Source organism: Enhydra lutris, unplaced genomic scaffold (genome assembly GCF_002288905.1).
Source record: "Enhydra lutris kenyoni isolate GAN:26980312 unplaced genomic scaffold, ASM228890v2 scaffoldscaffold12, whole genome shotgun sequence".
Classification (NCBI taxonomy): Eukaryota; Metazoa; Chordata; class Mammalia; order Carnivora; family Mustelidae; genus Enhydra; species Enhydra lutris.
Genome location: NW_019154096.1, coordinates 25,780,091 through 25,792,391, shown reverse-complemented (window position 1 = coordinate 25,792,391; position 12,301 = coordinate 25,780,091). Strand labels below are relative to the sequence as shown.

The following is a 12,301-nucleotide window of genomic DNA, read 5'->3' as shown; positions in this document are numbered from 1 at the left end:
CGGGATCAAACACGCCTGTAGAGGATTGGGTCTCTGGGTCCCAGGCACTCAGGTTTCTGACTTCTAAGCCTTAGGTGTCCAGGGGTTCTGCCCCTTCAGTTCCCTACGGGACCCTCCTTGGGCTGGGGACATGGCTCAGTCCCAGGGGCAGCTGTCAGGTTGTCCTCCCTGGAGCGAGGAGCATGTGCCCTGTGCTCCATGTCCGGGAAAGGATGGTCACCAGGGAGAGGGACACGTAGCTGGCTCTGGCTGAGGATGAGGGGTAACTCCATCCTTCCCAGGCCAGCTGACCACATGCTGGGGCACAGTTGCCTCTCCCAGTTTAGGCGATCCTGCCCTCCTAAGTTCCTCTCTAAGCCCAGCCTCCCACTGCCCTGGAGGTCCTATCCTATTTACTTCGCCGGCTGGGGATAGCACGAGCTGGCAGGCCCCATGAGAGGTCTGATCCCGAGCCTTCTTTTCCTGCCAGGCAGTGCCTGATACAGCAGGAATGCGGGGTCTCATGAGGCGGGGAGGAGAGCAAGGCAGCGGGTGGATGCTTCTGGGTATGGGGTGGCCTGGGGAGGGGCTGCTGGCTGGAAAGGGGGAGCCACAGAAAGCTCATTCCTTCTCACTTGCATCTTACTGAGGATGTCCAACCGGGTGCTCTGATGTGGGGGGACACAGGCCTCATCACACGCTTCTTCCCATCCAGAGCCCTCATGGGCTCCCTACTGCCTGGAGACCAGAGACCAAATGGCTGGCCCAATGTTTGGGCCTCTACAAGCCGGCCCTACCTCAGTGTGGCCTTCTTCCCCGTGTACACCATAAGCCAGCTGCGGCCACACACGCGCGTGCACGCAGCTCCTTCCCATAGCCAGGTCTCCGCCTGGGCTGGTTCCTCTGCCTGGAAGGCCCTCCCTGCTTCTCGACATACTGAAACCCGACTCGGCCTTCGAGGTGGTGACAGGCAGGTGTCTGTCTGGCGGCACCACCCTGCTCTTGAAGGCAAACTCGGCTCCTGAAGGCTCCTCTGAGAACACTACCTTCCTGACTCTGAGGCCTGGGCTTCGGAGCAGGCCTGACCGTGCCCCGGCTCCAGGGATGGGCCAGGAATTCAGGTCTAACTAGCACATCTCTCCTCCCTTGACCATGGTGAGGGCTTCAGGGACAGGCACGGGGGCAGATGAACTAATTCATCAGAGCTCCTCTGGGGCTCAGCTGGGAAGACCAGCAAAGGGATAAGGGCTGCCTCCTTGCTGCTGCACTTGACCCCAGAAAGATCCAGGCCAGGGATACAGCAACCACTGGCCACTCGGTCAGTCAGGGGATGAGGACGACACACGGGAGGCCGAGCTAGCCACTGCAGAGAGACCGAGGCCTCATGGCCCCACTTGGGCCCCAAATCCAGTCATACCTGAAGCTCCATCATCCTAGGGACTGGTTTTGTGAGCCCAAATTGCTTCATTTCATTTTTAAAAACTCGCAACCCAGACTCCTAACTAATCCAAAGACACTCCCAACTGTCACTTCCTTTAAGGAGACTTCCTCGATCACACCCTTCCCCTAACATCTCCCTTCGTGCCTGATACTCTGGACTCCTCCCTTCCCCCTTTCTGCCTCGCTTGGCCTGGGGTTGCCATGATCTGTCTACACCCCACCATCTGAACGGCCTGCATGTAGCGCTGAGGGCTAAGCTCTAGCCCACCCCAGGGCTCAGGGATACCCTGGACGTCTGGCTGCCCTTTCTCCACGGATGTCAGTACACAGTCTTGGGCTCCAGGTCTGGCTTCTGGGGTCAGGCGCGGCAGGCCCTAGACGGGCACCCCACTAGACTACTCAGACCCGTGCTTGTGTGGTGTGCAGGTAGGGCTGGGGCATACCGATGGCCTCCAGGACAAGTGTGTATGCGGCTGTGGTCTCCCGGTCCAAGCTTACTACGGTTCTCACAATGGCATCACGGTAGCCAACACTGAACTTCCCATCCACGTTTCCACCTGTGGGCCAAAGACAATGAAGCCTCTGTGAGGAGCCAGGCCTCCTGCCAGGGAAAGGGTGGTGGCACCCAGCTCTGCTCCTGGGCCAGGACATGCCAGGGGTAGTCGGGGAGGAAAAGGCCATGCTGCTTACTCAGCCCTGCCTGAGGACAGGGTTCTGCTGGGGCTGGGGGGGCTCTGATGAGCGTGTGGCCTGCATGGGTTCAGGTGGGGGTGCCGAATGCCTGAAATCATAAGGGCTGAACATTCACTGAGCACCTCCTGCAGACCAGGCACTCCACGTGGACTCTTGTTTCATCTGTACTATCACAGCCCACTTCACAGGGAGGGAAATCAGTCTGTTAGCAAAGTTATGTGTGTTGCCCTGAGTTACAGTCACCAACTTGGCATTCTGATTCCTGAGCCTGTGTCCTCCACTGTTCTGCCAACTGCCGATCAGATAGGAGTGTGTGAGCAGTTAACCCGGGTTGAGGCTTTTGTATAGGTGGCCAGGACTTTGGGGGCAGCTAAGATTTTTCCAGGTCCCTTATCTTGGACTCTCTGAGTGGGGACTCCTAGAGGCTCCACGGAGCAAAGAGTAGGGGCAGGTGGCCGGGGTGGGAAGTGGGAGGGTCTCCTCTCCAAAGTGGACAGAAAAGGACTCCATCTGAACAGCATTAAGACCCCTCCCCAGCCGGCTGGCAGGCAATGTGCTGTTCTGGGCAGCAGAGGGCGCTGCGGCACTGGGTTTGGGCCAGTTTGGACCAGGACCCCTACACAGCTCCTTGCGGAAAGAGCAAATTAAAATCTGAGAGTCCCAGCTGAGAGGGCTCTCCCAGGTCAGCAGGAACTGTCCACTTTAGGGCACTGGGAAAGCATCCTGGGAGCTGCCAGGTGCTCCCTTTTCCTTACATGGTTTGCCCTTGGGTAAAAGGCCTGGACCCCTTGTGGATGGTCTGAAGCACCATCCACATGGAACAAAATCTGGCTCCTAGGGGCGGGGGAGAAACTGAGGCACAAGTAGTGCTGGGTGCTGAACCGTGGTTGGTCCACATAGTGGGGGCTTGATAACGAAGCCTTTCTTGGAGCAGTGTTGAGGACTGGATGGTGAGGAGGTGGCCTGAGGGTGCTGGGTCTCTTTAGGGAGGGGAAGGAGGGAAAGATCTGGAAAGGAGAGGCTGAGGGCTGCTGTAAGAAATGATCAGCTGTGAAGCTGGGATCCCTTGCTCTAAGGGAAGAGGAGTCCAGGAGACTGGTTTGTGTACTGAATGTAGGTAACGTGGCTGCAGGCAGGCCATGGACAGAGAGAAGACAGCCAGTGATATGGCCGAGGGACAGCTAAGGAATGTCAAAGAATGGCCCCCTAGCATCCCAGCACCTCTCAGGCATGTCAGGGACTGCAGCCTGCTGGGCAACTGTTCTAATCCAGGCATGACTAACACGTGGCATGTTTACCACCACCTACTGAGCCTACTGTCACGACAGACATCACTAATCGGTCATGACTCCTTTTCTCCTATGGAGCCAGGACACGGCCTCATTGGATTTCTCCATAGCTCTCTACTTTGTTTCTGTGAGCTAAAACCATTTTATTTAGAAGGATCGAAACCATTTGTCTCTAAGCAGATGGGAATTCTCATGAGATAAGAGTTCCCAGGGAAGAACAAGATCACAGTGTTCCAGTCATGGCTTTATCGCCTGGACATAGCGGTGGAGTCGGGCGGCAAGGCTCCTCCCCAGGAGTCACGGGCTCTCCCTCCCTCAAGACTGCACCTGGGTAAGGTCCCCAGGCTCTGAATAGGCTCGGGAGGCTCCCAGTGGGCCAGGCCAAAGGGATCCAGCTACAGAGCCCCTGGGAAAAGCCAAGAGCAAACCCTCTGGGAGCCTCCAGCAGGAGCTAAAGCCTGGTGGGGATGGCCGACAAGGGCCCCTCCCCAATCTGTGCCCCCCTGTACCCTGGCCCCGGGGCCGGGTACACATCTGGAAGGGGAGGAGGCAGGGCCACACCTGTGATGAAGTAGCTGAGCTCAGCATTGAGGCCCACGTCATTGTCGGTACAGTTCAGCCAGAGCACCCGGAACTCCCGTGGCACATCCTCAGACACGGAGACATTGTACACGGCCGGGAAGAAGGTGGGCGTCTCATCGTTCACGTCCAGCACTGTGGGCAGAGTCAGTGCACAGGGCTAGGCCTGCCTTCTGCTCCGGAGAGCCCAGCGCCGGAGGCGGTGGGAGCTGACACGTCTCGGTGGTGAGCCGAGGGTCCCCACGCCTGCTGGGGTCAGGGCAGAGCTGACCAGGGCTCCTCGGCCTCTCATGGTCCTGCTCCCTGCCAGGGGGCTTTGGGGCTGTGGGTGCTGGTGCTGCTGCTGCTGCTGCTGCTGCTGCCATTCAAGCCAGGAGAGGAACCCCCAGGGCCTCCCTCCAGTAGGTGCCTCACAGCGACAGTGGTGATGATGATGGTGGCGACAGTGATGGTGACATCGCAGCTCTTCTCATGTCGAGCGCGCGCTAAGCGCTTCCCATACACCATCCCAAGTGCCCCTCCTAACTCCCTCACGAGGCAGGCATCCTTAGACACACCACACAGAGGAGGGACAGGAGCTCAGAGCAGTTGAGTCACTTGTCCCATGTCACATAACAAGTGAGCAGCAGGGTTGGGGTCTCGGGGAGGCCCGCCCCTAGTCTGTCATGGGGTCCTAGGAAAACAGCTGGCTTTGAGGATTTCCCCACCCCCAAAAGCCTCATTTCCCTTAAAGACTTGTTTTCTCAGCTGCTGGGACAGTCTTCACAGTGAAAAGCTCCCACCTCCCCATGCTGGCTCCTAGTTGTGTTACCACCAGGGGAATAATGGGCTCATGTGAGGACCCGGCTTCTGCTGAGGCCTGGAGGAAAATCCCCTCTAACGGCACTGAGCACCTCCCTGTCGGCCACTGCCGCACAAGCGGGTCCCCAGACTGGCCCCAGGAACCCCCAAGGCAAGCGTGGCACCAACAGATGAGAGCACGACTTGGCATGTCTCAGGCTGTGACGGTTTGTACTGTGTGGACCTGCACCCGCACCAAGCCCCTGGGGGCCAGCAGGAGCCAGAGAACAGGCCACATCTCGCCCGTCACACTCTCTACTTACTTTACCTCCCTGTGGTTAGTTCTGCCCCTTTGGCAACGGCTCGTGTCAATGTCCCTGTTTCATTCCAAGAATTAAAGACGTGACCAGAATGGAAGAGAAATCATAAGGGGCCTTCGCCTTGACCTTCCCCAGCCTGCAGCTAACTCTGAAGGCCCCACTAACCACCCCAGGGCAAGTCCTCTCTGTTGTTCACTGGGATCAAAGATGCTAGGAGGAGTCCGGGCTCGGGGACTGAAGGCTCTGCTGGCATTTTGGACATGGCGGAGGCAAAGAAGACTGCCCAGTAGCATAGTTGAGGCAAGTACCCCATCAGCAAGACGCCCCGTGTCCACCTGGACGGGGACAGCAGTGAGGGGGTCGTGGTCTCCCCAGCCCTCCCGGTGCGCCCCATGCGCCCACCGCTTGGTCGGCAGTACTCTCGCCCCTCACCTCGGACGGTGAGTGTGCTGGTGGAGCTCTTGGTGGGCGTGCCCGCGTCACTGGCCACGACGCGCAGCTGGTACTCGGCGACACGCTCGCGGTCTAGCTCCGTGGCGGTGACCACCACACCGCTGCTGCTGTTGATGAGGAAGTCCATGCGGGGCATGGCCACCTGCATGCGGTACGATACCAGCCCGTTCGGGCCCTCGTCCAGGTCGACGGCCACCACCTGAGGGAAAGCAGGGGCCATGGGAGGGGTGGGGACAGGAGGACTTCGCCTTGAGAAGGGTCCCCTCCTTCCCCCGACCCGTACTCAGCTCTAGCCAGACACGCCCGCTCCCCTCAGCATGTCCTGCCACTGTTCCCAGCGCACCTGCCCAGGTGCTAAGAGGGTGGCATGTCAGAGCTGAAGGGATCCGATACATCACAGGGGATCAAGGAGCCAGGGAGGGTAAAGCACTTTCTAGAACAAGAGTCTAGCTCCCCATAGCCTTCCCCTTCAAAACCCCATTCTCCTCCTTGGCAAGCTCCCCTCCACCCCCCATGGATGCTGGGAGGCTCAGGGCCCCAAACTGTGTCCTGTTCCAGCAGGCTTCCTGGCAGCTGGCTGGAAGCAGCGGGGACAGCTCCAAGGGCCCTGGGACCATGTGCAGCTCTGCTACATAAAACGACCAACGGCGCTCCCCAGCTTCGTTAGACAACAAGATGATGGAAAGGGGTGACTTTTAAGTCACTTGATGTATTATTTTGAAAACGTCGTTTGAGGCCACGTGTAGGCAAGCACTCCCCAAATCCCTACACTGTTCCTGTCTGCACCCCTAGTCCTGAGGACGATTCTCCTGACTCAAGACCCTGATATATGGAAAGTTTCATAGAAGAGGATTCAGATACTTTGAGAGAATGTGAATAACCAGGATTAAGTCCAGATTCTCAAGACTGAAAAATGTCAAGATCATCCAGCTTAACTCACATTGAACAAACCGGACAAGAAGATGTCTTCTCAAATTGAATGCTTTCCAGGATGGGGGGCTCACTACTTCTCATTTTTCTGCATACAGCTCTAATTCCTGGAGAAAGTTCTTCCACACATCCAACAGAAATCACGATCCATCCAGGTTGTGGGGTCGGGGGTGGGAACGCATGGCTCTTGTTAGAACCCTCTTTATCTGAGGATGGCTCCCAAGCTAACTGCTCCAGCTCCTTCAACCATCTTTTCATGCCTGAGCTAGTTAGTTCCTCTGTGAACTCAGAAGCTGCACTGTCTGCAAGCCCCTGGAGAACAGGCTGGGGGGCTCTCTCACCCACCTGCTCCCTCCTACTTCAGGGGGCTCCTCAGGGACCGGCTGCTGTTCCCTGGATTGTAGCTCCCCCTGCTGGGCATTTGGGAGAATGTCCTGCTGGAGAGAGAGCTCCCTGGGACCTTCAAAGACCACTACTAATCTCTTCTCACAGATGAAGAAACTGAGGCACAGCGGGCCTACAGGGCATTGCCAAGGTCACTCACTGTGTCATCCTGACAAAAAACTGTCATCTTCGAGTGGAATCAGGCTAACCCTTTGCCACCAGATCCCGCTGTGTCTCAGGTATAACCCCCGACGCCAGACACCAGATCATGAGCCCATCAGCCACCAGGGAACTCTGGCAGTCCGAGGGCCACCTTGCTGCACACATGTGCCTGACTGAATCCCCACAGCACAGCCAGGCAGGTACTAGTATAAGCCCCATTTCATAGGTGAGAAAACTGAGGCCCAGTGAGGTTAAGTTGTTTGCTCTAGGTCACACAGCACACAAGTGGGGAGAAGTTGGGATCCACACTCACACTGGGTGCAGTCCAAAGCCCATGCTCTTAATCATGAGAAGCCCATGCTCTTAATCATGAGGGCCTTCCGGTGTCTCTAAACAGGCATCATCCTTCCAGAATGAGCCCCTTCAGGGCTTCCTTGACAGAGGGTGATGGAGCAGGAGGCAGAGGGCCAGTTTCAAGATCAGGCCCTACCTCTTCTTGGCCACAAGTCTCTTGATGCTTCCTGCCAAGTGGGGAGGGTGCCCCCCAATGTGTGGAGCTGCTTTGGGGCTGATGGGAGAGTGGCCTGCCCGTAGAGGCAGGGTGCCAGGGCAACACCCATCAACCCTCTCTACGATCTAGAACCAGCTACCACTTGTACTGTTGAGGGCCTTGGGCCAGACCTTCATAATCAGGACCTGCTTGACTTGCCTTCCCAGAATTCTGTCATCTCCCCTGGTGCTTTCCCTCCACCTCTCTAAATCCCCCTGTCCTTTAAGATTCAGCTCAAGCCCCTCCTCCTCCAGGAAGCCTTCCATTACCTCTCTCAGAGCACTGACTCTCCAAGCCTGGCCCAGACTGTGACCTGTCCGATGGTCTTGGCTGGCTTCCCCTGCCCCACCCCTGCAAAGTGTTCAGCATGAGGCCAGGCACCCAGGGCCTCCTCTGCCCACCTTCTGGCTGGGTGAGACGAGGTGAGGGAGACAGATCAGGAGCTCAGGCCAGGAAAGAGAAACTCACCTGGTAGACAGAGACCCCCGCCGGAGTGCCTTCGAGCACCTCAGCCACGGAAGGCAGGTTCTGGAAAGTGGGGTCATTGTCGTTGAGGTCCAAGAGGTTCACAAACACCGTGGCACTGCTGGTGGCTCTCAGAGGGGGCCTGCCACCTGGGGGGTGCCAGGGAGAGGGAGACAGGGGTACAAAAGAGACAGGGACAGGAAGAAAGGGAGAGTGGGGAGAGGGAGGCAGGCTCAGTGACGTCTCCCTCCCAGTGGTCCCTCCAGGGAGCAGCCTGGGCCTTGCACACCCCCCTGCCACCTCCACCCCCTGAGGGTACTTTCGGGGCTCACAACGGACAAGAGGGTGTTACCCCATTCTTAGCGATCATGACACGGCCCTCCTGTACCCAGGCCTCGGGACCCAGGAAGGACAGGTCATCAGGAGAGGCCCCCAGGACCCTGAGAGTCAGGGGCCCCCGCCGAGGTGTGTGGGGCCGCGAGGGACACATACAGTCAGTGACGGAGACGATTATCCTGCGCATCAGCTCCGCCTCGTTGGGGTCGGGATTCTCCCGATCCAGCATGACGTGGGTGGTACGGATCTTGCCGGTGCTGCTGTTGAGGCTGTAGAACTTGTTGGGTGGCTGGACGCTGTACACCAGGGTGCCGTTCTCCCCCAGGTCTGGGTCCACAGCCACCACCTGCCCGGGAGGGAGCCCAGCCTCCACTGAACCCAGCTGCGGAGGGTGTCCCTGAGCCCACACCCCTGTCCCTCCCTCCCTCCCAGCTCCATAGGGGCTCTGATGGGGGACGGGAGACAGGACGTTCATGAGATGGGTCGGCAGTGGAAGTCTTGAGCTCCTTGGCCACGCAGTTTTACCCTTAGGCCAGTCCCTTTCCCCACTTAAGCCCCAGCCTTCTGTTTCTAGAAGCAACAGCTGGCACACCCCGATCTATGGGAAGCTCTCTGTACCCCATGCATGCCTGGCCCTCGGCAAGTACAAGTACTGTGGGGAGAGCCCTAGGAGGAGGAGATCTACAGTTATGCCCATTTCACACAGGAGGCTCAGCGAGGCTCCCCAGGTCTCTCAGCCCAAAGTGACCCTGCGTCCCTCCAGAGCCCACACTAGCAGTCAGCAGGCCACGCTGCTTGCACATCTTTGTATCACTGCTTTCCAGATGTGTGGGGGCAACACATTCATGGGTTTTTAGGGGAGCAGGGGATGCCCAGTAGGTCCATGATCATGGAATTCTTTGGGGACTAGGAATTCTTCGGAAGGCTGGGAAGGGCTGAAGAGGCTGAACGTTTGGCCGAGCTTTGGGAAGAATCTGAAACCCTGAATTTGGGGAACTGCCTTCCTTTGGACTTTCTGTGAGGCAATTTGAAAAGAATTAGTCTTCTGTGACACCAGGAATAACAGGGCAGGGGAAGGGAGCCATGGACAAGCCACCAGGTTTAGAGGGTGAGTCCCAGCAAGTTGGGGCTATTGTGGGCTGGGGGAGGCCGGAGGAGAGAGGAGGCTGAGCCTCCCTGCCTGAGAAAGGGGGGGGCTTTAACTCTCCAGGCACCCCGACTTGGTTCCCCACTTATAAGCCTCACCCTGTGAAGGGATCAACCTGAGTGCCCTCCTAACCCAGGGCAACCCCCGGAACCCATTCTCTTCCCGTTGCCATGCCTGCCAATCTCCTGCTTTGGAGAAAACCTCCGTAGCATCTACCTCCCCCAAGGGGGAAGCAGAACTGAGCAGGGGACATGGGCCAGGCTCAAGGTCATACAGCACCAGCCTGGAGGCTGACCCAGCTTCCACTGTGGAGGTCTCCCAAGGTCCCAGGACAGCAGCAGGACTCACCCCCAAGCTCATCCTTTGCCCTGTGTGGCAGAGGTCACAGTGGCACCAGAGGGGGACAAGATCAATGGGAGGGGGGGCCGGTGACTGCAGTCCCCAGGGCCGCATCAGGACAGTGTCATTCTTAACTCCAGGATGCTCGGTGATGACAGCCTGGCCTTGTCAGCTCCTTCATCTTACTTGATGTGGGGACTTTTGTGCTTTGGCAGCAGAATCTGTCCCTCCTCTGGCTTAGTCCCCAGCCGGAGGTGTCTCGGGGACCAGCAGACCAGAACAGAGAGAAGGGTTGCCCTGGCCGAGGGCCCCCATCTTGCCCCTAGGTCCAGAGTGGCCAGAGAGAGGGGCCCGTGCTGACGCTGAACCCTGAGCCCCGTAGGGCCGCCTTCTGCTTCAGAGAGGTGGGAGGGGAGTGCATACACCTGGCTGCACCAGGGGGCAGGCCTGAGGGCCCCCCGCTGTGCTATGGAGCAGGTCACTGTAGTTTCCCCAGCCTCTGCAAAGGGGACCCCTGTGCTGACAACGGGAGGTGGGGCCCTTAGGCATGCCGGGTGTCACTTCAGCCAGGCAAGTCATTTCGCTGACAAAGGAGACCAGCAAGGCTTGTATTTCTACCATGCTTCTCTCTAGAGGAGGACGTTTTTTTAGTCCAATTTTTCCAGATGGGGAAACTGAGGCACAGAGCAATTAAATGACCTGTCCTAGGCTAGCAGCTTATTGTTGAATGTGCAGAGATAATTTTACATGGTGGAGAGTGGGGGGCTTCTCCTGGTCTCTCACTGCCCCTGGGGTGAGTGCCCCAGGGTGCCTGGGTAGCTGCTTCCAAGGGACCCTAAGTGGGGGCTGGGCCCTGGCTTCCGCCTCTCAGCCCACTCCCTGGTGGGGTGGGGGCATAGGAGAGGGGGGCCGACTGCGGCTCCCCTCCTGCAGGCTCCCCGCCAGGCAACTGTGTAGAGCTTTCCCTCTTCATTTCCCGTGTCACACTGTCGTTTTTCTCCTGGCCTGACGGGGAATAATTTTCTCCCTCACCCCTCTCTTATTTTGCTGGAGGGCTTTGAAAGGCTCTAAATCAATGCCCATCAGCCAGGTCCTTGAAGGAGCCTGTGGGAGCCCAGAGGGAGGGTTGGGCCAAAACCTCACTTGCAATGGGAAAAGGGCCAAGCCGCAAGCTCACGCCGGGGCGGGTGCAGGCCGATGCACATGCCGGGACAGCTCGCCGTGCCCTGGGGTGCAGGCACACGCTTGTCTGCACACAGCTCTCAGCAGTCACTGGCGTTTGGGAGAGTTGTGGCGCACACCCCTGGTCTCCCTCTGACAAGGAAGACCCGACTGGACCTGGCAGAGCTGGGGGGCAGGTGAAGCGGGGAAGAAAGATGAACGAAGTCCACCAATGACTACCATTTGCCAATGTTTGAATTCTTACGATGTACCTGGCATGGTGCTAGGCACTGGGGTTCAACAGCAGACAAGATGGATATGATTCCAGCATGAGAGGCGTGGTGACAACAGCTACCATGAATTTACCACTCACTGTGTAGCTGATTAAGTAGGGACTACAACTCTATCATGTGGGGACCCCTACCAGCCCCATTTTCTAGATAAGAAAATTGGTGCACAGGGGTGCCTGGGTGGCTCAGTCGTTAAGCGTCTGCCTTGGGCTCAGGTTATGATCCCAGGGCCCTGGGATCCAGCCCTGCATTGGGCTCCCTACTCAGCAGAGAACCTGCTTCGCTCTCTCCCACTCCCCCTGCTTGTGTCCCCCCCCACCGTGTCAAATAAATGAAATCTTAAAAAAAAAAAAAATCAGAGCACAGAAAGGTGTGGTGACTTGCCAAAGGTCACAGAGCTGGAAAGGAACGTGGCTGGGATTAGACCCTTGACATTCTGGGATCAGAGGCTGCCCGCTTAATCACTAAGCTACACTGCCTCTAAATGAGCTAGCAACCTAATAAAGAAATAAAACACAGATGTGGGATCAGCTCCGGAAGAAACAGTGAAGAGAGCAGACAGAGCCCCATAAGGCAGGGTGGTCAGGGAGGGCTTCTCTGAGGAAGTGGCATTTTAGGCTGGGGCAGGTAGAGGAGAAAGAGGCAGCCCTGAGAAAAGCAGGGGTGGGGGGCAGAGGGAGAGGAATGCTCTCCTGGGTCGGCGGGGAGGGAAGGGCTTGCACAGAGGCTCTGAGGGGAGGAAGAGTTTTTGGGTTTGGGAGGCTGAGAGGCCAGCGTGTGTGGTGGGGGGACTGAGTGTGGGAAGAGTGGTGGGACGAGGTGTCAGGAGGGGGGGCAGCCCCTATGCAAACATGACCTCCTCCTTGACATCACCTCTGGGTCAGCTGCCCCCCTAACTCCCTTTCTCCATCTCAGCCATAGCTCTTACCTCACCCAGGGCCACTGTGTGGCCTTAGAAGGCCTCATGGAGTCCCCAGTGGTAATACAGCATACCCACATATAAA

General features: G+C 57.8%; 1 protein-coding gene across 1 annotated transcript in view; it reads right to left on the bottom strand.

Annotated features, from left to right (window-relative positions):
* The window catches only part of LOC111144669 (cadherin related 23), a 354,437-nt gene that overhangs the window by 98,934 nt on the left and 243,202 nt on the right, over positions 1–12,301 (bottom strand). The window contains exons 22-26 of the mRNA XM_022499070.1: positions 8,517–8,706; positions 8,028–8,173; positions 5,513–5,732; positions 3,963–4,115; positions 1,863–1,976 (exon numbers count right to left, since the gene is read on the bottom strand). Of these exons, the coding sequence (XP_022354778.1) occupies positions 1,863–1,976; positions 3,963–4,115; positions 5,513–5,732; positions 8,028–8,173; positions 8,517–8,706 (823 nt within the window). The remainder of the gene's footprint in view (positions 1–1,862; positions 1,977–3,962; positions 4,116–5,512; positions 5,733–8,027; positions 8,174–8,516; positions 8,707–12,301) is intronic.